This window comes from Rattus norvegicus, chromosome 9, assembly GCF_036323735.1.
Source record: "Rattus norvegicus strain BN/NHsdMcwi chromosome 9, GRCr8, whole genome shotgun sequence".
Taxonomy (NCBI): domain Eukaryota; kingdom Metazoa; phylum Chordata; class Mammalia; order Rodentia; family Muridae; genus Rattus; species Rattus norvegicus.
In genome coordinates this window covers 91,723,147-91,747,915 of record NC_086027.1, presented here as the reverse complement: position 1 = coordinate 91,747,915, position 24,769 = coordinate 91,723,147, and the positions used below count along the sequence as shown (strand labels likewise).

Genomic DNA, 24,769 nt, shown 5'->3' with positions numbered 1-24,769 from the left:
TCCTGCTGGACTGTTAACCAATGTCATTTCTGCTTGCTGGGATTTCTTTAAAGTCGAGCAGTGCTTGTGTTTGTTTGTTTGTTTGTTTGTTTGTTTGTTTGTTTGTTTGTTTTTGGAGGACTTTCTTTTTTACTTACCTAAATTAATTTTTAAAAATTTAAGTATTTTCAAAAAAAAATTTAAGTATTTTCATTTTAACCAGTAGGAAATCTATGTTAAGTAGATAAAGTTAAATTTAAAAGTCTTTGGGAACTGGTCTGTTTAGCTCAGTGGTACATACCTATGGCACAAAGGACCTGGGAACCGTTTGTGCCAAAAGTGAACTATTTGTCCCAAAACATTCTTAAAGCACCAGGAAAACACCCACCCACACACACCCTTGGGGTCTGGAGGGACCGTGCTTATAAACTTGGCTCGGAAGTCAGGATGTCCCAACTGAAGGCTATGCCTTCCAGACTAACAGTTCTGCCTTTTAATAATCCTACAAACTGGAGGCCACAGACTACCTTTCTCCTGAAATAAACGAATTCATAGGAAGAGACCAAACAAGCAGAGGATCAGACCTGGTTTCCCTCCATCTTGCCCTACTACGCTGACATGAAGAGACAGCACATTGCCTGAGGTTGCTCTCTTCAGGTACTGGCTTCACTTTTTTAAAGTCCTTTACAAACTGACTCAGGGACTTCGTTTTCTACCCTCCGGATCAAAGACCTGGGGGCTTCATTAGCATATGCAAAGTTGGGCGCGACCTTTGGTTCAGCCGGAATGACCCGGTGACCAAGTCCATCTTTACTTGAGATCGCGGACCACATAGCTGAAAGTGCTAGATATCCGGGGCAAGTAAGCAGCACCCTCTTCCATAGGTAAGACCTCCCACCACCGGCGTGTAGTTAATTAAAGAAGCTCCAGGAACCCTGGGCCGCCCGCCTTTCCTCTCCCGGCTCTAATTTGGAGGCGGGGTGGGGGTGGGAGACAGCAGAAAAGCCTGCGCAGCCGCTGTACGCATGCGCCAGCCTGTAGACAAGCTGCCTTCAGTTTCTAGGACCTTTCTGTCTGCTGCTTTCTTGGCCTGCTAAAACCTACCCAACGTGGTCTAGCCTGGATTCCTATACAGCCCTCCCTAAGAGCAGATTAAGTAAAAACCACCATTCTGTTCCCGTGCCAGCAGCTGCCCTGGTCACACCCGGTTTCCCAGAATTTACCTAAAAAGCAATTTTAGCCCAGAATGCCAAGTCCAAAGTCAAAAATTGAAAAGTTACCTCCAAAACAGGAAAGGAAAGGCGAATTTTGAAATTAAAAGAACCAAGACTGTTGGGAACTGTTCTAATGAAAACGAAAATAAAATAAAGCCACGCATCTATCAGGTCGGTGTTCCCTTCGTTAGAAAATGTTTTCTAAAATTGGAGCGAGCCCTGGTTCTACCAGGGTCCACGCACACTGCTGTGTCCCAAAACAAACGGCATTTTCTCATTAAACATACATTTTAAGTAGACCTAGTAATTAACTAATTTTCCAAATATGTTTTTCTTCTTGTTGCCTCGGTAGTAGCAGAAGTGGGACGTACCGACTTTGTTCAGTCCGTTTTGCTAATGGAGCAAATTCTGTAACAGAAAAGACAATTCGAGAATTCAAGAATGTCAAAGGACACCATTTGAGATATTTAGTTTAATCCTCTAAAAGAGTTAAAGAAAGGACACTTCATTGCATGAAGGAGTGTGCCCATGGGCTGGACAAAGAGGTAATTTTATGGAAAGAGTGAAGACTATAGGAGTCATTTCAGGGCAATTGTCTCTGTGTGGCAGTGGCAGAGGTGGAAGAATAGGACATGCGCGTTAAGTTAACTGCGGATGACGACTTTTCTGTAAGAATTAACTCAGAGGCAACTTTGCGTTCCGCTAACAGCTTAGCTACTCCATAGTAACACAGGACTTTGGCATGAATGACACTCGATTATCAGCCAGTCTGTGGGGACCTAGTGCTGGCACTTGTAAGAAAACAATGGCCTTCTTCAATTTATTTTATCTAACAGGCATAAATAGTCCAAGATGAATTATCACCCCGCCCCCTCGCCCCCTCACTGTTAACATAAGGTTTCCTGCTGTCAACCTATTTGAAATCTATCCTTAAACTGTAAGAACCCAGAAACATCTACAGTTCTGGTAGATTCTGCAACATGTGCTTGCATGGGAAGGAATGAGAAATAGGCTGTCACGTGCCAAGAGCTGGAATACTTCCAAGGCCAGTGCTCTTACCTGAGCCTCTCCTTGAGATAATCTTCTGTACTATAAGAGAATCGATGCACAGCATGGCTGGAGCCAAAAGAAACACTGAAGTTCCGGTTTCAAAATCAAGCTCTTTCCACTGACCCACACTCCCACAGCACACTCAACCCCAATGAAAAAAGTGAAAAACAAACAAAATCTAAAACCCCCAGCCTGGGAGAAGTTGCAGTTAAGAGAGATCTGAGGGTTTAATAACTTCTAGTTGGTAAATGCCGAATCAAGAAGAAATAAAGACGAACACGTTAACGATATTAAGTCACTAAGGAGGTGACTAGTAAAAGAGAGAGTCAGATGAAAACGATCCCAGAGAATGGGTACGTTAATGGGCAGGGACAGGGAACACTGAGCAGTGAAATTCAAATTTGGGGTGATTGAAACTAATTTCTATGAGAAAAGAATATTTTCCCTTCCCTAGGTAAAGCATATGTGCGTACCTACAGACAAGAATGTTTTTCATGAAGCTATCGATTGCTATAACATGGAGTTATAGAATAGATGGACCCGTTTATACTTTTTCTTTTTCCTGAAACACAATTTCCCCTACGGTCGTTGCATGGCTTGAGGTCCATGGCGAGGTTTGATTGATTGGCTTTCTAGCTAAGCTGCTCACCCCTTTTATAGCTTTATTAGTCAGACATTTCCCTGCCGTTGGGTCAAACCATGGACATATGGAGAATAAATATGGTGGGGAGATGCCAAAGCCAATAAACAGGGCTATAATACCGTACGTGATAAAGCAGAACCTGAGGAGTGCTTGTATCAGTATCATGTGCTTTCGGTGTCACCTGAAATTTGACAGTGGCTTTGAACCAAAGTAGAACCAGTTTTCATACTGAGCTTTTTAATTGTTTATTGTTTTTAATTTATTTTTATTAATTTTTATTTATTATTTTTTTTATTTTTATTGCTTACTGAGTATCTGGGCCCAGTTCATACCTTTTGAATCTGTGTGGAATACTTCCCATCAGAGAAGACTGGGAGTTGGTGTGAAGGTTTTACCAGTGACTTTGAGGCTCCTTCCTACGTCTCAGTGACAGTACATTGTTCATAGGCTGTTTTGATACTACCATTCAGAGCAAAGTGGACATTGTTTTGGATTTGTAGACCTTTCTAACCATTGTGTTTGGGGAATATCTGAGCCCAGGTGTTTGTTTTATTTACCAGGATTCCAGAGTTGAGGGGTGTGGGCTCTGGAACATGCAGCCTTCTGGGGAGGGCCAGGGTCATTGGTCTTGAGGAACCAGTTTCCTCACCAACTGAAGAGACAGTGAGCTGGCAGTGCTCTGCATCTCGCTCAAAAGCACAGAAGTGAGTATAAGGCAGGGAGCCAGTCCCAAAGTCAGGACCCAGAAGAAAGAGGTACTTAGTCTATCTAAATTAGTCTGAAGGATGTCAAGGAGCCAAACTCAGGCTTCTTCGTTTGTCCTAGATTTGTGCTACTATGTCTCCCTACGTTTTCTAGTACAAACCCAAACAGAGTTTTCAGTTTTCTATTCATAAAGAGGCCCCGCCTTCATGTGGATTGGAATAACTGCAGTCACCGTACCTGTAAGAAACACAGAGGGCCACTGTAAAAATGCTTTGAAGGAGCGAGGGGAGGCTGCCTTTCATCATATCGAGGTGCAGCTTCCTTTCAACACAGAGATTTAAGTTTGTTTGTAATTATACCCCTCCTTGTAATTAACTCTTTGAGGTACAGGATATTTAATACCCCAGAAACTGCCCTCAGATATAGCTGCTCCCCCTTCCCAGCTCCTGACCTCAGAGTTCTGGTTTCAGTCAACATGAGGTATTATAGTTTTGCCTGATTTGGGACAAGGTATGAATGAAATTGCTCAGCCTGCCCTTTTCATGTCTGAATTCCTTTCTGGACCATAGCTTTCGAGGTTAATTTACTTTGTACCTTATATCATTGAATCTTTGTTTGGGTGTGGCCTCCCTATGCTAACCTACACTTTATGAGTCTGTGCATAAATTTGGATTAAAAACTTACAGCCTTCACCACAACTGAGTATATTCTCTGCTGTTCCTGTTCCTCCCCTCACCCCCACACCGAGCAGCTGTCAACCTACTCCTTGTCTCCTCAGATCAGTCTGGCTTTCCTAAGACTCCATGTGTGGTGGTGGTAGGGCCTCAGGAATAGTAAATCAATGTGCTATTCATTCTAGTCCTGCTCAGGTGGTCCTCCTAAGTGCCGGTTGCTATTGGTGATGGAGTAGTCTGTGCTGGTCTGTGCTGCACATAAATGTCCCCATTTTGTGGGCACTTCAGTCACTTCTCGTTTCTCACCACATCCTGAAAGCATCCACGTTCTCAGACAGCTTGCCAGACGATGTTCCAAGAAGCTGGTACTGTTACGTCTTTGGGAGAAGCAATGCATATAGGTTCATTACCTTGATATCCTTCCCAGCATGCGGTATGCTAGCTCATCAATTTTTACTCAGCCATCCCAGGAGCCATCATGGGTAATCATTCTGACGTATGATTTCTGAGAGCTTCCAAGGAGAATCTCTCTGCACTTCCAGGAAGCCACATTTTTTTTTTAAGTGCTCAGCTCTGCTCATCATTTTGGATTTCAAGATGGCGTTTCATCTGTGTAGCCCTAGTTGTTCTGTACAGCTCTGTAGACCAGGCTGGCCTTGAACTCACATTTATCCACCTGCCTCTGCCTCCCGAGTGCTGGGATTCAAGGCATGTGCCACCCCTGCTTACCTAGCTGTTCATCTTTTGTCCCCGAGTTGTCAGAATGTATTACACATTTTTGAACGTCACGTCTTTGACAAACACGGGTATCATGGCTGTCTTCTCTTGGATCTGTAGCTTCCCTTCCCAGGTTTTGAACAGTTTCTTTGGATGAGCAAATATGTCTGGGTTTTGCTTGTACAAAATTCTATTCCCCTCCTTTCCTTTTTCAAGGTCAGTTCTTTTTTCCTTTTCTCTTTTTTTTTCTTTTTTTCCCATTTCTTCAAAAATATTTATCAGTTCCTTGGTCTCTAAGATCTGTTTTCTTCTGCTTTGTTCAAGATAGTGTTATTTACACTTTACATATCAGATTGTTTTTTACATACTGGGAGGTCATGATTCAGGTGGATTCATGCACCCATCCTGACTTCGCATCACACGGATCAACTTTGGGAGTCGCTGGGCACCCTGTACCCATGCAGGTTTGCGTTTGGCTGATCTGGAAGTTCTTTGCTTTTTTTTCCCCACTGATTTAGTCAAAGTTCAAGGCTCCCTAGCTTAGTAATAAGTAGAGGGAAAGACATACTTAGGGAAAGACATACTTAGTTTTTATGATCTGATATTAATTCAAAGTAAATAATTCAATTTTTGCTAATCAGATTTCTAGCTTGTATCTGTCCAATGAGGGGAATGACTGGTAATATCAAAAGCCTAGAAGATGGGGTTCTTAGAGAACATAGCTGATACATAAGAAAATATACATTACAGCACCATAGTGCTGACTTCCGGTCATTCTTGGAAATGACAGAGTGGTAGGAGGGTTTGTGTGTGTGTGTGTGTGTGTGTGTGTGTGTGTGTGTCTGTGTGTCTGTGTGTCTGTGTGTCTGTGTGTCTGTGTGTGTGTAAGCATGTGTGTGTTCATTTTTGGTTTTCTTTTATTTCATTTTATTTATTTATTTATTTATTTATTTATTTATTTATTTATTATGAGTAACTGTAGCTGTCTTTAGACACACCAGAAGAGGGCATCAGATCCCATTACAGATGGTTGTGAGCCACCATGTGGTTGCTGGGATTTGAACTCAGGACCTCTGGAAGAGCAGTCAGTGCTCTTAAACACTGAGCCATCTCTCCAGCCCTTTTGTTTTGTTTTGTTTTGTTTTGTTTTGTTTTGTTTTAATGAAAGAAAACCATGGACTCAGGAAGCAGCTTCTAGCTTTTCCTTATAACCATCCCACTTCCTCATGGGATCCTGGCAAGGGCAGAAAGGGGTGCTTCTTGTTTCTAAAAGAAAGAAAACCTTACTTTCTGCAATGTCAACTGAGCTCATCTTGAAGTCAACATGAAATTGGAGAACTTCAAATATTATTTCCTGCCTTTTAGGAAAGGACATTTTAAGGCAGTGGTTAAAAGGAGAAGAAATCGATGACAGGATTGATGATTTTAAGAACACAGCATCCAACTCTGATAACAAGGACTGCCAGCATGTCAGAGGCAGCATAAAAAGACATTTTCTCTGAGTACTGGAATGAGTCCTATGAGAAGCTATTTGCCTAAACTGATCATTGTTAAAACACAAGTAACTCTTACATCTCATAAGAAATAAAGTTATGGGTTTGTTTTGTTTTGTTTTGTTTTGTTTATGTGTGGCTGGACTCTTTCAAGATCACAATGCTGCCTTGTTGTAGGAGCCAACCGTGAAGTGCGGACATGGTGCACTGTGTTCCAGTCAGAGGCCAGGGCTCTTTGTCATCAGGGTTGGTGGAACAAGTGAGACTGGTTGGTATCCCAAGTGACTGGGAGTGGAGCTGAGGCTGAGACTTACTATTCGTTACTATTTATTCTCCTGGTCCATTCACCTCCTCCTCCTCTGCTGTGAGCCTCATCTCTCCTCTCTAAAGGTCTTCACCTCCTTCCTGGGCTCCCAGGTACGCTGTGTTATAGCTTTAGCTGCTCTGGGACTGGGTTAGAAGGAACAGCCGATGAATTTCATCTCGTGTGTTGCAATCCCTGGGTCTTCACTGATGGGATGTTTGCTCGCTGTTTTAGATCGGAGAACCTTGATTTTGATTGGGCAATGTTTTGTTTATTCCTTCCTTCTTTCCTCCCGCCCTCCCTCTCTCCCTCATCTTCCTCCTCCTTCACCTTCACGTCCTCCCTGCCTCCTCCCCCTCCTCCTGCTTCCGTATTCTTTTTTACTACAGCCCACTCAGTATTCTTGTACCTTTAAAAGAAAGAGTTGTGAGGTTTATGATTAATGGGATGAGGACAGCCTGCTGTGGAGCAACTCTATAAGGATTAGCATGTTTGGAAAGTACACGAAGTGAAGGGGAAAGGTACGCTTACTCTCAGAATTATCACCTCATAATACCAAACCAGTTCATGTCCTCAAGACACATGAGGAAAGCAGACAGAACTTCAAATGGTACTTCAGGGGCAGGGTGATAGGGTGGTCAGAAGAGGATGATAAATGGAAATATGAAAGAATACTGCAGTTCTGTATTATTCTATGTGTGTGTTCTGTGTGTGTGTGTGTGTGTGCGTGCGCACGAGCCTGTGTGTATGCGTGCTCACACATGCTCATGCGCTTCATGCCCCACATTTACACGCCCCCCAGCCTTTGTATAGAGGTCAGAGGATAATTTTGTGGAGTTGGTTCTCTCCTTCCACTTCTATGTAGGGTCCAGGGATCAAACTCAGGATGCCAAACAAGCATGGCACATGCCTTTACACCACGAGCTGCCATCTCACAGGTCTCCAAATCTAGAAAAGTGTCTATATAGAGCCGTGTCCCTCCAGAACCACATAGGTATTCAAGGATGATTTGCCCCACTGTGCTTTTGAGGGATATGTGCACACACTTACACCTCTTTCCTCTTCAGACCCTGACAGTCTCCGGTTACTCACATTTGTCATCATTGGTGTATTTGTTTGTTTGTTTGTTTGTTTTTTTTTTGGTTCTTTTTTTCGGAGCTGGGGACCGAACCCAGGGCCTTGCGCTTCCTAGGTAAGCGCTCTAACCACTGAGCTAAATCCCCAGCCCATGTTTGTTTGTTATTAAAATAAGCCAAGGCTACAGAGGGGGAAACCCCTCATTCACTCTGCAGTGAACTCTACTTTTAATAGTTTTGCATCTTCTTAACAAAATATTCTACTCATGAGCATTAAATTCTTCTTGATACCACCTTCAGAAAAACAGGATCCTAAAATAAACTGGAATTGAAGTTTTGAAAATTTATCTGTGCTTTTTCAACGCAGATGAGGGAAGTCTAGTTGGTGAAGCTGGAATTGGAAGAACCAAGTCCAGGTTCACATTCTAGCCTTCTGTTTCCTTCCTATAAAAGGAGGACAAAAGGCCAGGGCTATAGATCAATTCATAGAGTGCTAGTCTGGCATGCATGAAGCTCTGAGTTCATACCCTGACACCATACAAAGCCAGCAGTGCTCTCAAAGGTGTAGAAGCAGGAGGATCAGAAGTTCAAGGCCATCTTTAGCTTCATAAGGAGTTGAGACCAGCTTGGGCAACACAAGATTCTCTCTCAAAAACTAAACTCAGTAAAAACTGAGTTAAATGAGACCAGAATTAACTTTCCCTCCACAAAATTAATTTTACAATATAAAAGTCATTGCAACAAGATCTCACCATTCACTAATACAACTAGAAAATGGGGGAACACCCAGGAAAACGAGAAGGTACTTTTGTGTATTCTCGTGCCCTGTATCTCTTACCCTGACATCTTCCTTTTCCACCCCTGTTGTCCACATAGACTATAGTTGCTGTCTTGTTACATTCATTCCCTATCATCCTCTAGGGCTTATTGGCTGTGAGGTTCTTTCTAATCACTTAGGACAGAGCAATAAACAACACAACATGCCCTAACTTTGTGGGTCTTACACTCTAGGGGCGTATTTTCCTCTGCCTTTCCAGCTAATTGTAGTTGGACCATAAGGAGTCAAGAGATGAAGAATCCATGGTCATTTTAGCAACCCAGGAACCAAAGACATAGTCCCAAGTCTCTGAGATCCATGGAGAAGATAACTTTGAGTCAATAGCCAAATTCATGGTCAGTAGAGTTCATATGTCCTGTGCATAGCCAGCAAATGGCACACTATTACAACCAGCCTTCAATATTTGGTCTAGCCTTAGTAATTGGCAACTTGAAACAATTGTTCCAATGAGACCATTAATAAGGTAAGAAAGGAGTTCCCAACAGACTTGACAGAATGTCAAGAAGTGGAGAAAAGAAAGCCCATGTTTTCTGGGCTGAGGGCTTAAGTTAAGAGTGGTTAACTCAAGTTTGCCCTTGACAGAATTTCTGCAGTGTGAGCATTACTCACTGTTGGAACCATTTTCCAAAATGCAATAATCACGCTTTCTAAGCTGGGAAGACCAGGGCATTGTAGACGCAAATGGAAATGATATTGACTTTGCTTAAGTTAATAAAAAAGTTATATAGCAGTTTAGAGAACTTTGTAAAAGGTTGGCTGAGGACAAGATGTGGTGTGACTGAAGAGGCCCTGTGCCTAGAGCTAGAATTCGACTCAGTGGCCCACCCGTCCCTGATGAGTGCCCACTCGAACTGCTTTGACAACTCAAAATTCAGTTTTGAAAGTTTTATGTATTAAGACATTAAGTGTCTGCCATGGATTTGTGTTTGAAAACATGTTCCTCATGATAAAGCAAGATTGTCAATTATATTGTACAAATGCTGTGGTTTCTTCTTGTGGAGAGGCTGTCAGTAGATTAATGAAGCAGTTAGGGGAAATCATGACACACTGAAGCAGTGTGGATAAAAGGGTCTTGATAATACGTTCACACACACATGAGAGAGAGAGAGAGAGAGAGAGAGAGAGAGAGAGAGAGAGAGAGAGACTCTGTGAGTGTCTGTTTATGTATTGGAATGGTCCTGGTGGGATTAGGAGACCATAATTTCTGTCTTGACCACACAATTTCAATCTACTGGTTAGATATTTTTTTATGTCATCACCTTGAAACTACAATTACTATGATGCTTTAATGAGAAAGTACACAGGGGAAAAAGGCATCATACCTGTAACTGCTACATCTGCAATGAACTACAATCCAGAATTGGAGGGCTCGCCTGTGATCCGGATCTTGAGGCTAGAAGACACAAGTTTCTGACCTGGATCTTGGCATGGAGATCTTGAAGCATAGTGGCCGTGAAAAGATTAGGCCCAGGCAAGGTAGCACATAAGTTTAATCCCAGGAGACTGAGGCAAAGAGAAGTTTGAGTTCAAGGTCAGCCTGGGACAAGCAAGTCCCAGCCAGATCCAGGCGCAGTGGTACACACCTTTCATCTGGCACACACCTTCTGCAGGAGGCCTACTTAAGGACATTGGAAGAAGGAAGATTCACTCTTCTTTGCCTGTTTGCGTTTACTTGCAGCACATCTGCTGGAATCCACTGCTACTGAAGTCCAGCTGAAACAAGGAGCCCAGTGGGACTGAGCAACTACAGATTCTCGGACTTCCCATCCACAGCTGCCCAGTGTTGGGTTAGCTGGACTGCAGATGGTAGGTAAGTCATCACAATAAACTGTCTCCATATAGAGAGACATTCCAGAAGTTCTGGGACTCTAGAGAACCCTGACCATACAATACCCATAGCCAGTTGCCTTCCTGTAGATCATCTCACAAAGTAAGCAAGATCGAAACCACCAAAAAAATGTCTCTTAACAGCAAAAGTTTGATGTCAGATGTGAGGGGATGATAATTTGGTGCTCAGTGCAACCCATGAAGGGGGTGGGGGGAGCACAGTATAAAGCTGATTGTGTTTGCTGTTTGCTCTCTGGGCAGTGACTAAGGTCGTCTTGTGCTTTGTGCCTGAGCTTTGAACCTCAGAGAGCTATCAGCCTTAGGAAAAATGTGAAGAATGAATGCCCCTCCCCTGTGAATGGTCTTCAGCTACACATTTAGAGAAGAGCGGATATGAATGGGAAGCGGGATGATAGCCTTGGACACTGTGCCTCCCATCCCCAAATATTGCTGGCACCTGTGGAAAACAGGACAGGGCGGGGATATGGGAGAAAGTTAGAAAGTTAGACTATTATTTTTTACAAAAGATTTATTTATTATATACACTGTAGCTGTCTTCAGACACACCAGATCTCATTTAGAGATGGTCGTGAGCCACCATGTGGTTACTGGGAATTGAACTCAGGACCTCTGGAAGAACAGTCAGTGCTCTTAACCACTGAGCCATCTCTCCAGCCCAGAGAGTCAGATCTTTATCCAATGAATTTCTCTAAGTACTTTTTATTTTGTTTAGTATTAGCTTGGTGTGGGGTTGAGGCAGCCACATACATGCTATGGTGTACTTGTAGAGTTTGGAGGTCAGAGACTAACTCTCAGGAGACAGTTCTGGACTTCCACCTTGCTAGGGATGGGCCGCTCTTGCTTCTCCTGACCTGTGTTCTACAGGCTTGCTGGCCTGTGAGCTTCTGGGCAGTTCTCCTATATCTGCTTGATATCTCAGGGTAAGAGTTCTGGGTGTTACAGCTGTTTGCCACCCACATGCAGTTTGGTGGTTCATGTTTGTCCCAGCGTTCCGGAGGCAGAGGCTGGTGGGTCTCTGAGTTCAAGGCCAGCCTGGTCTACAGAGTAAGTTACAGCTCTGGCAAAGGCTACAGAGAGAAACCCTGCTTCAAAAAACAAAAACAAAGAAACAGAAACCAGCCAGGGGGCAGTAGGTGGTGTGGGGTGCTAAGCAGATCAAACTATCAAGAGCGCTTGGCTGAGCCATCCAAAATGGCTCCCAATTGATTTTTCCAACCAAAGAATTTGAAATTCTTCAAAGATGGAGAAACCTAACAGATATTTCAGTTGTTTATTATACGACCAGTAAGACTCCACACACGGGGCAGCCCAGGTGGAAAGATAAATTTATAATAATGTCAGTGGGTGGGTTAGAAATTCTGGAATCCATGCAAAGTCGAGCAGACAGATCCAGAAGGCTTGCCTAATCCTGTCTGTTCATCTGGAAGCACTTCCCCTACCGTAACAGGACACAGATTCATTAGCTGGTCTCTCACTGTGGATCAAGCATGAGCTACCCCACCAATCATGGTTCACTAGCAGCTGCCCATAGCTATGTCTGAAAAAACACTCAAGAAATCCAATTCCCTCCAGCAATAACGACAAGGGGGCTCTGGAGAAAGGGGGTTCACCCTAGAAATGTGTGTAAGTGTGTAATTCTCCACTCGCTTTTCCAACTCCACACCACATTGGATAAACGCCGTGGTTTTGTAAATGTGTAGAAATAACTAGCTTTTGATGCAAGATGCCAGAGGTGGACGAACTTGACTTAACTTTCACTTTACTTCCATTTCACCAGCCATGAATTGCTGCAGAACTCCACCAAGGGACTCTTGGGTTTATCCCACCGTGATACTCTGCTTGTTCGGATTTTTCTCCATGTTCCGGCCCTCAGAATCATTCTTAATCCCATTTTTGTCTGGACCCAGTAAGAATCTTACCAGCACAGAGGTAAGCTAATGGTACATATCTTAGTAGGGGTTAATTTCACAGGACTTGAAGGCAGTGGGGATGTCATTCAAATTATAGTAAGGGGGAAAAAGAGCTCTGAGTTCCAGTGAGCCTCCATTTTCACAGAATTTATTACATAGAAGAACTTCCCCGTTCCTCATAACACAAAAAAATATTTAGCCAAACACTTAACATGTACGAAGAATATTTTAAATTTCAGAGTTTTGACATTAGATGGGATACATGTGGGAGCTTTTCAGGTCTCCGTTGTTTCTCTCACATTTACCCTATAATGAGTGAAGTTGTTCTCTGCCACAGCATTGCGTTCTGGGAAATGTGTAGGCTGCTGTGGTATAAGCAGGATGTGATAAGAAAGTGTAATCCAGTCACATGTCATGTTAAGTGGATGCTGGGCTGTCTATGCACCCAGAATTATAACTGCAGTTAACTAGAGTTGAGACCGAGACATCCCGGAGGATCCCTGTCCTTCAGTAACACCGCAGCCACCATAAACTCACACCTCAGCACTTACTTATGCATTTATGTGATATCAGTGTACATAAACCTCCTGCCCTGCTTTCCATAAAAATATAACATACGGGAGCTGGAGAGATGGCTCAGTGTTTAAGAGCACCAGCTACTCTTCCAGAGGGCCTGGGTTGGATTCCCAGCACCCACATGACCACTCACAACTGTCTATAACTCCAGTTCCAGGGCATCTGGCACCCTTACACAGACAAAAATGCAGGCAAAATACCAATGCACATAAAAATAAATCAATCTTAAAATTATATATATATGTATATGTATGTATATATATGTATATGTATGTATATAAATGTATATATATGTATATATATAAAACTCAATAATGATGATAAATGGCTGTTACTATCTACACATTTACTGCTACTTTTATCATTGTCTTAAAGGCACATTTTAATTTTTACTTAACAAAAATAAAAGTACCATACAACAAAAATACAACACCAGCATCAGCACGTACATCCTATAGTTAAGGTATCATTCAATTACATCATATTCTCTTGTATTTAAGTTAAACTCATGTTTTACTTAACAGTGTTCGTATTTATCACGCTACTCTACATCACATAGCTGAGCTGTATAGTGGGTTTATATCACCTGAGTTTCTAGGTGCATACTCTGCCAAGTTTGCACAATAAATAAGGTCAGCCAAACGTATCGACAATGCGTGGTTATATTTCTCTGTGACTCGTACTCAGTTTTGAAAAACTATTTAGCAGCAGATGTGATATAAACAGATTAACAATTCTCTTACTTTAAAAGATATTTCTTGGGCCGGAGAGATGGCTCAGTGGTTGAGAGCGCTAACTGCTCTTCCAGGTCCTGAGTTCAAATCCCAGCAACCACATGGTGGCTCACAACCATCTGTACCGGGATCTGATGCCCTCTTCTGGTGTGTCTGAAGACAGCTACAGTGTACTTCTATATAATAAATAAAGGGGTTGGGGATTTAGCTCAGTGGTAGAGCGCTTGCCTAGTAAGCACAAGGCCCTGGGTTTGGTCCCCAGCTCTGAGAAAAAAGAAAAGAAAAAAAATAAATAAATACCTTTAAAAAAAAAGATACTTCTTACTGGGCAGGGCAGCACACACCTTGAATCCTAGCCCTTAGGAGGCAGAAACAGGAGCAGATGGATTTCTGTGACATTGAGGCCAATCGATCTACATAGCCTGCTCCAGTCTTGTCAGGAATGCATCCTTCCCTTCCTGTCTCTCCCTCTATCTAAAGAAATACAAGAAGAAGATGCACTAACCCCACAAAAATCACTGAGCTGGTGTACTGTCGCCAACCACAACCATGAAAATGTCGTTTGGAAGGTAGCATCGTCTTGAAAGCTAAGTGGTATACTAGATTATCAATAGGAAATTGGCAAAGACAGAACGAAGCCAAGCAAACAACAATGGCTTCAGAGTTCCTTGGACTAAAGCATGTCACATTTAAGACAAAGGTCAGAGATGGGGCGGAATCAGCTCAAGATGCCCACCGGGTTTGTGTCTGCAAACACTATGGACAAGTGAGTAAATCCTTCTTCAGAAGCACAGGCTAGTTGTGGGCCCTCCTGTGACTTTGGTGGGTCTACATGTCCATGAGGGGGAGGTCAGTAATCCAAGAGGCCGAACCTTACCCATCCCACTTAAGGATCACTCACAATCTTTGGAGTCCTTTCTACCTGTGAAACTTGACTGCCCATGCATTTGCCATGAAATTGCACACATTGAACTCAACCTAGCAGTGACATCTATAACCATGGATAGGGTGAGAGGAGCTTGCGAGCCCAGCAGATTTAAACAGGAAGGAAATAAAACACATTACCTCTTCCCATTTGGTCATTTGACAAAACCGTTCTCTCTTGCTCCCATTCTCTCTCTCTCTCTCTCTCTCTCTCTCTCTCTCTCTCTCTCTCTCTCGTGTGTGTGTGTGTGTGTGTGTGTGTGTGTGTGTGTGTGTGTGTGTGTGTGTGTGTCTACCCAGATTTCAGGCAGGTGGGAGGCAGTGTTGGAGCAAGTAAAGAGAGGTGTTCTACTCTTAGCAATGAGAACCCTATACCTAATGTTGCCAATCTTTGTTTAAGAGTAGTTTGGGAGGTTTTTTCAATTTATTCACTTTTAATTCAGGTGCATTGGTATTTTGCCTGCAAGTACAGCTGTGTGATGGTATTGGATCCCCTAGAACTGTGAGTTACAAAAAGTTGTGAGCAGCCATGAGGGTGTTGGGGATCGAACCTGAGTCCTCTGGAGGAGCAGCCAGTGCTCTTAACTGTCGAGCCATCTCTCCAGCCCCCTAAGTTGGGATTTTTTTTTAAGAACTTGGAAATCTCAGAATTTCAGAGCATTTAAGTTTAAACCTAACTTGAAATTTTTTTTAACTAATTTATTCAACCACTACATGTTACTTAAGTTTGCTATACAGTCCAGAGGACATGTTATCTCCAGAAATCTTCTCCTGGGATATACCTAAGTGTGTAAGGTGCTTGGAGGTTTGTATTCTTTTCTTTTTCTTTCCTTCCCCAACAACTCCAAGATGGTTTATTTTTTGTGTCTTCACTTAACAAAGACACTAGTTTTTCTTAGTAATGTACCTGTAGATATGTTTTCTGGTTTCCCCCATACCATGAAGAATGTCTGACGAGATGTGACTCTGAGGTAAAAGTTAGTCACCACCTGTCTTTTTGAGATGCGTTGCACTTCTGATCACACCTACTTATCGAATCCACAGATGACAAATGAGATCCTTCCTGTTTGGACGTACTCTTACCTGGCAATGCTGCCACCCGTGTTTGTCCTCACCGACTACCTACGCTACAAACCCATCATTATGTTACATGTGATGGCCTTCACCATTTGCTACCTGTTTCTCTTGTTTGGCCAAAGTGTGATGCTCATGCAGACAGCTGAGTTCTTTTTCGGGATTGTCTCAGCCACGGAGATAGCCTACTTTGCCTACATATACAGCATGGTCAGCCCAGAGCACTATCAGAAGGTGAGCAGTTACTGTCGGAGCATCACGCTGGTGTCCTACACAGCAGGCTCGGTGCTAGCCCAGCTCCTGGTGTCCCTGATGAACGTGCCATACTCTACCCTTTTTTACATATCCTTGGCCTGCGTCTCTGTGGCTTTCTTTGTCTCACTTTTCCTACCCATGCCTAAGAAGAGCATGTTTTTCCATACGAAGCCTAACAGAGAAGCTTGTCCAAAGCCACTGGAACCATGTACCGTCCTCAAGGAAGCTCACAACAACGGAGCTCAGCCAGAGTTGTTTGCCAATGCACAGAATCTAGGGGACAGAGAGCAAGACAACTCAGCTTTGAGAATCTTTGTATATTGGTTCCAGGATCTGAAGGAGTGCTATTCCTCAAAGCACCTGGTTTACTGGTCCCTGTGGTGGGCTTTTGCCACAGCAGGTTATAACCAAATCTTAAATTTTGTTCAAGTCCTATGGGAACAAAAGGCTCCCTCTAAAGACTCTTCGATCTATAACGGAGCAGTAGAGGCCATAGCAACATTTGGAGGTAAGTGGACATCTCTCTCTTTCAGGTGCTCTAGATGCTAAACTTCTCCATGGTTGTTAATTAGCTATAACCAGGAAGTATAGTGATTATTTTTTAGTTGAGGGAAGGAGTATAGATACACATGTGTGCAAGACTGTGTTTGCACAGAGGCCAGAGGAGGGCATGGGTATCCCCTAAAACAGGGTTTCTCACTGAGCCCAAAGCTAGGCTAGTGGCCAGCAAGCCACAACGGTCCTCCTGTCCCCACTCCATGTAGCACTGGGCTTACAGGTATAGACATTTTACAAGTGTTCTCTGGGGATTTGAACTCAGATCATCAAGAGTCCATAACAAGACCTCTGACCCACTGATTCATCTTCCCACTCAAGAATGCAAGGCACTGGAAAAATAAGAGTACAATAATTTTTATACCATATGTTATGGTCACAAATAACAAATAAAGCTCAAGAGTAGGACCAGGAGTGTATTTCTAGTAGAATCTACAGATCCTGTTTCATTAAAATAAGTGTTGAGAATGTGCTCCGTTCCTTCAGTAGCATGTTCACACACTTTAAAGTTTGATAATTTGTCAGTTTAAAGGTGAGGGACATCAATATACCTCCTATTCTTACCTTTTTCATGTGTGTATATGTGTATACATGCATGTCTGTCTGCACACACAGGTACATGTGAAGACCAAAGGACAGCTTTAAGTATCACCCTTTGGGTCCATCCATTTTTTTTCCTTTGTTAAAGCAGTGGTTTGATGTCTCGTTCAGTGTTTTGGATTCAGTGTATTGCAGATGCAGATCCTCTGTTTGCTGTGGAACAGCAAAGCCGTTCCTCCCATTCAGAAGGCAGCATCCCGTGCACCCTGCTTCCCTTCACCCTGCAGACACTTTGAACTTGACACAGTCTCTCGCCCTTATTTCCTGAGTTACTAGAGTCAAGACTGTTTCTAACATTGAAAGGACAGAGAAAGTGCAGAATTTTTATTATTAACTCTAGAAAATACATGAAGGTTTCCAGACTCTTACCCAGAGAGTCTACCTAGGGACCTTCAGAGCACTAGGCTACACACCACCCATTTTCACATTTCAAAAATTATGTAATTTCCATGATGGTACACTCAGAATTCTAATATCAAAAAGAAATTTGCCTTTGAAGCACACTGTGCAATAAATATTTATGTAATCGTAAATGAAAACATTACATGAGACTTTGAAGATGGGAATTAGGAAGTGGCGTATTTTTCCACACCTTCCTCTACAGAGACCTTCAGAAACGCACGTAGCCTCTGTGTTGTTATTGTTTTTCTTCTTGGAAGGCTGCAGGTAACTCCTAAAAGCCAAGGCTGAGGCAGAATTGGATCATGGAAATTGTTGTTTTTATGACAATTCTTGGGGAGAGAGCTAGTCCTTTTTAGAGGCAATTCTAGCATAGATCACCTTCCAGAAAATAACCGACCAGTTGTCAATAATTTGAGCCCTTTGTTCAGTTAAAGAGAGCCCCGGTGGTTAACCGGGTGGTTAACCTTTCCAAACTGTATGCACTAGCACAGATATTTTTGTCTCAAGGAAATCAGGCCTATTGTGGCAGGAGGATCACTTGAGGCCAGGAGTTCAAGGGCAGTGTAAGCTCTCCAGGGACCCCTAGGTCTAGGAAGGATTGGAATGAGGGAGGGAGGGAGGGAGGGAGGGAGGGAGGGAGGGAGGGAGGGAGGAAGATAATTGGGACACCCATTGCTTCAAAACATACAATTTAAAACAATAGAGCAATTTTACTTCCAAGGCATTTATATGCTATCCTCAGTGTTTTTTAAATGACTAGGATACTTTATGCGCCCCATACTGCTCTGTTTTGGGCTCTTTCTACCCTTCTGCCTGATATGTAGTTAATGCTAATTAAAAGTATGACAGAACTGGGTTGAAAACAAACAAGAAGTGAGAAGAAGAAGAAAGAAAACTTGAAAAAAATCCTTTTAAAAAATCTACATGTAAGTGGATCACATGGGTTTGTGCGTTTGTGTGTGTGTCTGTGTGTATGTGTGTGTGTGTGTGTGTGTGTGTGTGTGTGTGTGTGTGAGAGAGAGAGAGAGAGAGAGAGAGAGAGAGAGAGAGAGAAAGCTTGGAGTGTTGCTATTTCCTTTATTTCCTCCCTGCAAAGTCAATAGCTTGATTTTTTTCCATTTTCTGTTTCCAGGAGCTTTGGCTTCATTCTCAGTGGGCTACATAAAGGTCGACTGGGATCTCCTAGGAGAGCTGGGCCTGGCTGTCTTCTCGGCTGTCGTCGCAGGATCTCTGTTACTCATGAATTACACGCTCAGCATCTGGGTGTGCTATACTGGCTATGTGCTGGTCAAGTCTAGCTATTCATTTCTTATAACCATCGCTGTGTAAGTATCACCTTCCAGTCCTCCCTACTCTTTGTGGATTCTGGGAACTTCAGAAGGATTTTAGTCCATTGCAATGTTAAATGCTAACTCCGTATTGAATGGAATTCAGTGAAGCCATCTTCTCCATTAGCTGAACACGGTTGAGTCATCAAAGGAAGAAATCTGGGAGCCATTGGGTCCGTGATCTCCTTTTGATTTTTTACTTCCAATGATTTTTTTCATGATAAGGTCCACTGTTATTTAATTTTGAATGCATACGTTTAGATTTTACCCGTGGCCACATTTAGTTTCCCGAGATCATTTTAAGCACATACTTTTCTAGGAACAAAACGTTCTGGGGAAAATATCCCAGGAAAAGGTATAAAAAGTTGGACTGTGGCGGGGGTGGGGGAGGCGATGAAGCCAAGGTTATCAGAAAACTTCAGCTTCAATATACTCGGGACTGTGTCCTTTGAATAGTTTTTAAAATAAGATTTCTGAAAGTCAGGGTTCCCTTTAATACATCTGCCTTTTAAAAGGTTTATTTTGTTTTGCTTTGTTTTCTTTTCTTATTTTTTCACTTTTTTTATTAGACATATTTCTTTACTTACAATTCAAATCTTATTTCCCTTCCTGGTTTCCTGTCCATAAGCCCCCATTCTCCCCCCTCCCCCTCCCCCATACGGGTATTCCCCCCATACAACCCACTTACTGTCACCCCCGTATACTCCCCTGCACTGTGGGTCCAACCTTGGCAGGACCAAGGACTTCCCCTTCCCCTGGTGCCCCAACAAGGCTATTCTCTGCTACATATGCAGTTGGAGCCCTGGGTCAGTCCATGTATAGTCTTTGAGTAGTGGTTTAGTCCCTGGAAGCTCTGGTTGGTTGGCATTGTTGTTCTTATGGGGTCTCAAGCTCCTTCAACTCTTTCAATCCTTCCTCTGATTCCCCCTAAGGGGGTCCCGTTCTCAGTTCCGTGGTTTGCTGCTCTGCTTTGTTTTCTTAGGTCAGAAATTATTTGAAAGCAGTCGGCATACATATGGGCACAGTTAAAACTGGCTACAAGGCATTGTCATTGGCCCAGGCTGTGAGGCTCGGTTGGTAACGTGCTTGGCCGTGTGCATGATTTCTAGCAATGCATACACCGACATGGAAGAACATTCCTGTAATTCAGATCATGGGAAGTAAAGGAAGAGGGATCAGAAGTTCAGGTCATACTTGGTGAAATAGCTTGAAGCCAGCCTGGGCCACATGCATCTTGTCTCAGAGACGGTGGAGAGAAGAGTGCAGTTAGTGTCCTTTGGTATTAGTCAAAAAGAGATGAGAAATGCGCTATTTAGTCTCACACTACATTTGAGAAAGACTGGCAAGTTGTATCAAGTTTCTTTTTTAAGATCTTATTTTATTCTTTAAAGATTTATTTATCTTATGTATTTGAGTATTCTCTTGCTGTCCCCATTCACACCAGAAGAAGGCATCAGATCCCATTACAGGTGGTTGTGAGCCACCATGTTGTTGCTGGGATTTGAACTCAGGACCTCTGGAAGAGCAGTCAGTGCTCTTAACCCCTGAGCCATCTCTCCAGCCCTTAAAGATTTTGTTTCTTACCTTATGATCTCTTAGATCTCACTAGATGCCCTGAAACTGGAGTTACTGGCAGTTGTGAACCATGTGGGTGCTGGGAATCAAACCCTGATCCTTGGGAAGAGCAGCCAGTGCTCTTAACCTGTATGCCATCTCTCCAGTCCCTCAAGTTTTATTTTTAATTGGTGGAAAAAAGTTTCATAAGCAATAAAACATTGGAATGTGAGTCCAAAGGCAAAGACCACGGGAAAACACAGGTGTCACTTGTACGGGAAAATGCAGGTGTCACTTGTTAGCAAATGTCCTGGTTTCATTTCTCTTGCTGTGACAGATACACCAGCAAAAAGCAACAGAGGCTGGAAAATTATTAATTTGGTTTATAATTCCAAGTTAATAGTTCAACCTTTTTGGCAGGGAGTCAGATTATATCCATGGTCAAGAGCAGAGAAAGCTAATGTATTTTTCCTTCTTGTTCTCAGATAGTTTTCACCTCTTTTCTGCTCCCCTCCTTAGGGAATGGTGCCACCCACATTAATCCAGACAGCCCCCAGACACATGTTCACAGGCCTAATCTAGATAGACCCAGGTCTAATCTAGATAGACCCACCTTAAGACTCTATTCCCAGGTGATCCTAAGTTGTATCAAGTGGGTAATGGAAATCAACCATCGCAGAAAGCTAAAAGTTTTCTACTGAAGTATCTTGGGTTAATGATTCAGACTTAAATGTCTAATTTCATTTTTTAATGAGAATTGAAAGGCAGAACTATTATTTTTCCTTTGCATTAAAAAAAAATTCAGAATCCAAAGCCTTTTATCTTCATTCTAAAAAAAGTGTAGTCAGACTTTGAAGTCTCTGTAGTTAAAATTATAGGTTATAAGCATAAATATAAATTATAGATTCAGTCAGTTGCACAAACAACCAGGGGCTGCATCTTCCAATGAACAATCACCTACCATACCTTCTGACTGTAGGACATCAACAATTAACCGAATATATTTTTAAAAGTCCTCAGACTGAATGATGTTTGCATCGTTATAAAACTTACATCACGAACAGGTATGAAGGCAACTTACCCGCAGTATTCCCAAGTTATGAGATGTTAACATTTAACTTTTATTTCCAGAAAGTGCTAGATGGCACAGGAGGCATTTTATCATAGTGCCTTTAATCCAGCCTATATTTAACTCTTTTTCTTTGCTCTGCCTATTTGTCTAGACTGGAGAAGAGTTGGGTAGGACACAACGTGCTCACCACCATGCCCAGTTTCAGTTTCTATCCTTTAGATAAGAATTTTATGTACGCTGTGGTCAAATGCTAATTCGACATTTAATGACAGCTTTCAGATTGCAGTTAACCTGAGCTTAGAACGTTATGCCCTGGTGTTCGGCATAGACACCTTTATTGCCTTGGTGATTCAGACCATCATGACTATGATTGTGGCAGATCAAAGAGGGCTCCAATTGCCAGTCACTACTCAGGTAAGCTGCAGGAGTCCTGTTACCTATTACTATGTTATAGTGACTGTGTGTGTATAGGTAATAGTTATATACTAACTCTCTATAGATAATAATTAACTGTGTTACCTATTAGTATGTTAACCTAATACTATGTTACTATACATAATAGCTAGGAATATAGATAAAATAACTAGGTTGCCTCCAAGATGTCTTAATCTTAAAACTAACAATGTTGAAGCCTTTTTAAAATTTCTTCAATTATGAACAATTTTAAGTATGCAGCCCTTATTATAATGCCAACTAAATACATAGCAACTAGATTCATGTCTACTTGAAGAAGGTGGGTAAGAAGTAAACTCTACATTTTCGCATTTAAAAGTCATTATAAGGTCATTATTATCATTACATAACACTGAACCAGCCTTCGAACACAGACATGTGGACAGAACCCCGCGATCTCCTGGGGTTTCTCTCTACCACTGCTGAAGTAGCTAGAATTTGAACCTAAGCATTCTGCTACAAAGTCAGACTACTCCACATGCTTACATTCTTAACCTTGGTTTATTTGAGATATTAGAAGGTTTAGTCACAATGACCCATAGCAGGTTGTGGATCTCAAATACCCCATAATCCAATCAAACAAGGAAGATTGTTATGTATTACCAATGACAATACTATAAATGGCTAATTGTTTGTTTTCTTCCAGTTTTTAGTTTATGGGAGTTACTTCGCTGTCATTGCGGGGGTCTTCCTAATAAGAAGCATATACATTCTCTACTCAGCTAAGTGCCGAAAGGAAGTGCAGAACCTTGCTACCACCCAGAGCCCTGGTGAGCCATACCTACAAGAGCCAAGAGATGTGTCAACGAAGTTCTAACCCAGTTACATCGACTCCAGTGACAAAAGGACAGGATTTCAAGATGGGCAGCCAGAAGAGCTTTGCCACACACAGGCACCCTATCAGAACAGATTCCAAAACCACAACCAAACTTCATCCTCAGGCTAACCGCCCAGCTCACTGCAAGCACTCCATATATGACCATGGCAGCTATATTAGTTACTTTCTTGATGCTATGACAAAATATCTAACAAGAAACAACTCAAGGGAGGAACTTAAATGTTTCAGTTCACAGTTTGGAGGGATGCATTCCATTACAAAAGAGAAGATATGAATGCAGGACAAAGGAGCTACTGGACACATTGCATGTGCAATCAGGAAGTAAAGAACAATGAAACCTGGTGTTCAGATCACTTTTTCTCCTTTTTATTTTACTTACCACTCCAGCCAAGGGGATGGTGCCGCCCACATTTTCGGTGAGTCTTCCCACCTCAGTGAACCTAATACAGATAATCCCTCAATGATACTCAGAGAGGCTATGTCTTTGGATTCCAGAGCTTGTCAAGTTGACAATATTAACTGCCAATAGTAACAGCTGACAACCCTCGTTGTGGGTTCCCATGAAGAGCAATAACTTGGAAATTCTAGTTCTGACAGTTCGAAGAACAAGCAAAGGGCATGGAAATAAGCCATGAAGAAACTCTCTAAGGATGACGATCTCCCAAGTGAGCACAGATACCGGCAGGACTGACCTACAATTGACCTACAATTGGCTTCTGTACTTTGTGGATCTAAAATGGCAGCACCTGGGATTTTCTTCATCTTCCACTAAGTGGACTTCTATTGCAACCTCCAGCTCTCTGAAAGAATGACCAGGTTTGGTCCCATTGCTGAGAGTTCCTCTTCAACTCTGAAAATACCATCGTCTACTCAAGAGTTGTTCCTGGATAGTTTCACTTTTCTCATCATTTTCTTCTTGTGCTCCCTCCTGGACTTAGTGTGGAAGATCTCCCCCACCCCAGGGATCACTCCAGATGCTCCTGTGTGTCCACAAAATTCCCTTGCATCCATTCCCAATGGCCAGACAAAGATGATTCCCCTTCTTCCCACCATGACCCTAGATACGTGATGATGTAGAACACTCCTGAAGGGAATTCCAGAGCTTTCTGGCAGTCTTTATACATAAGAAAACCCTTGCAGAAATTAAATACTGATTGTTTAATTCATTTTTATGTTTGGTGCTAAAGATCAAACCCAGGAATCATACTAGATAAGCATTCTGTCACTAAGATATATTCTTGGCTCCATGATTAATTTTTAAATGCCAGAGATCATGTTTAATAAAATATTAAAATTCTTTTTATTGGTTATCTTATTTATTTACATTTCAAATGTTGCTCCCCTTCCCAGTTTCTTGTCCCCAAACCCCCTTCCCCCACCCCTTCCCCATGCCTCTATGAGGGTACTCAGCCACCCAACCATCCACTCACTGCCCTAACATCCTCCTACACTGGGGCATTCAGCCTCCATAGGACCAAGGGCCTTCCCTCCCATTGATGCCAGAAAAGGCCATCTTCTGATATGTATGCAGCTGGAGCCATGGGTCTCTCCATGTGTACTCTTTGGTTGATGGTTTAGTCCCTCAGAGCTCTGGGGGTCTGGTTGGTTGATAGTGTTGCTCTTCATATTGGGTTGCAAACCCCTTCAACTCCTTCAGTCCTTCTCCTAAATCTTCCATTGGGGGCCCTGCACTGGCATAGCCTTGCAAGGACAGCTATACCAGGCTCCTGTCAGCAAAGTGCTTCTTGGCATCAGAAATCGTGTCTGGGTTTGATTTCTACAGATGGTATGGATCCCTAGGTGGAGCAGTTTCTGGATGGCCTTTCCTTCAGTCTCTGCTCCATTCTTTGTCCCTATATTTCCTTTATACAGGAACAATCCCAAATTTATGAATTTCTCTGACTGTTCTCCAAGAATTTCTACGCTGGAAACACAGTGTAATGTTTATTGAAC

At 42.6% G+C, this 24,769-nt stretch overlaps 1 protein-coding gene across 4 annotated transcripts; it reads left to right on the top strand.

Moving 5' to 3' along the window:
• Positions 1-416: 416 nt before the first annotated feature.
• On the top strand, positions 417-24,117 carry Slc19a3 (solute carrier family 19 member 3). 4 transcript variants are annotated; one of them, XM_039083688.2, is made up of 7 exons: positions 417-636; positions 10,372-10,499; positions 12,319-12,470; positions 15,730-16,522; positions 18,704-18,896; positions 21,798-21,939; positions 22,625-24,117. In XM_039083688.2, exons 3-7 carry the CDS (start codon positions 12,321-12,323, stop codon positions 22,793-22,795), a joined length of 1,449 nt encoding a protein of 482 aa, XP_038939616.1. In that variant the 5' UTR covers positions 417-636; positions 10,372-10,499; positions 12,319-12,320; the 3' UTR covers positions 22,796-24,117.
• The last annotated feature ends 652 nt before the right edge of the window (positions 24,118-24,769 follow it).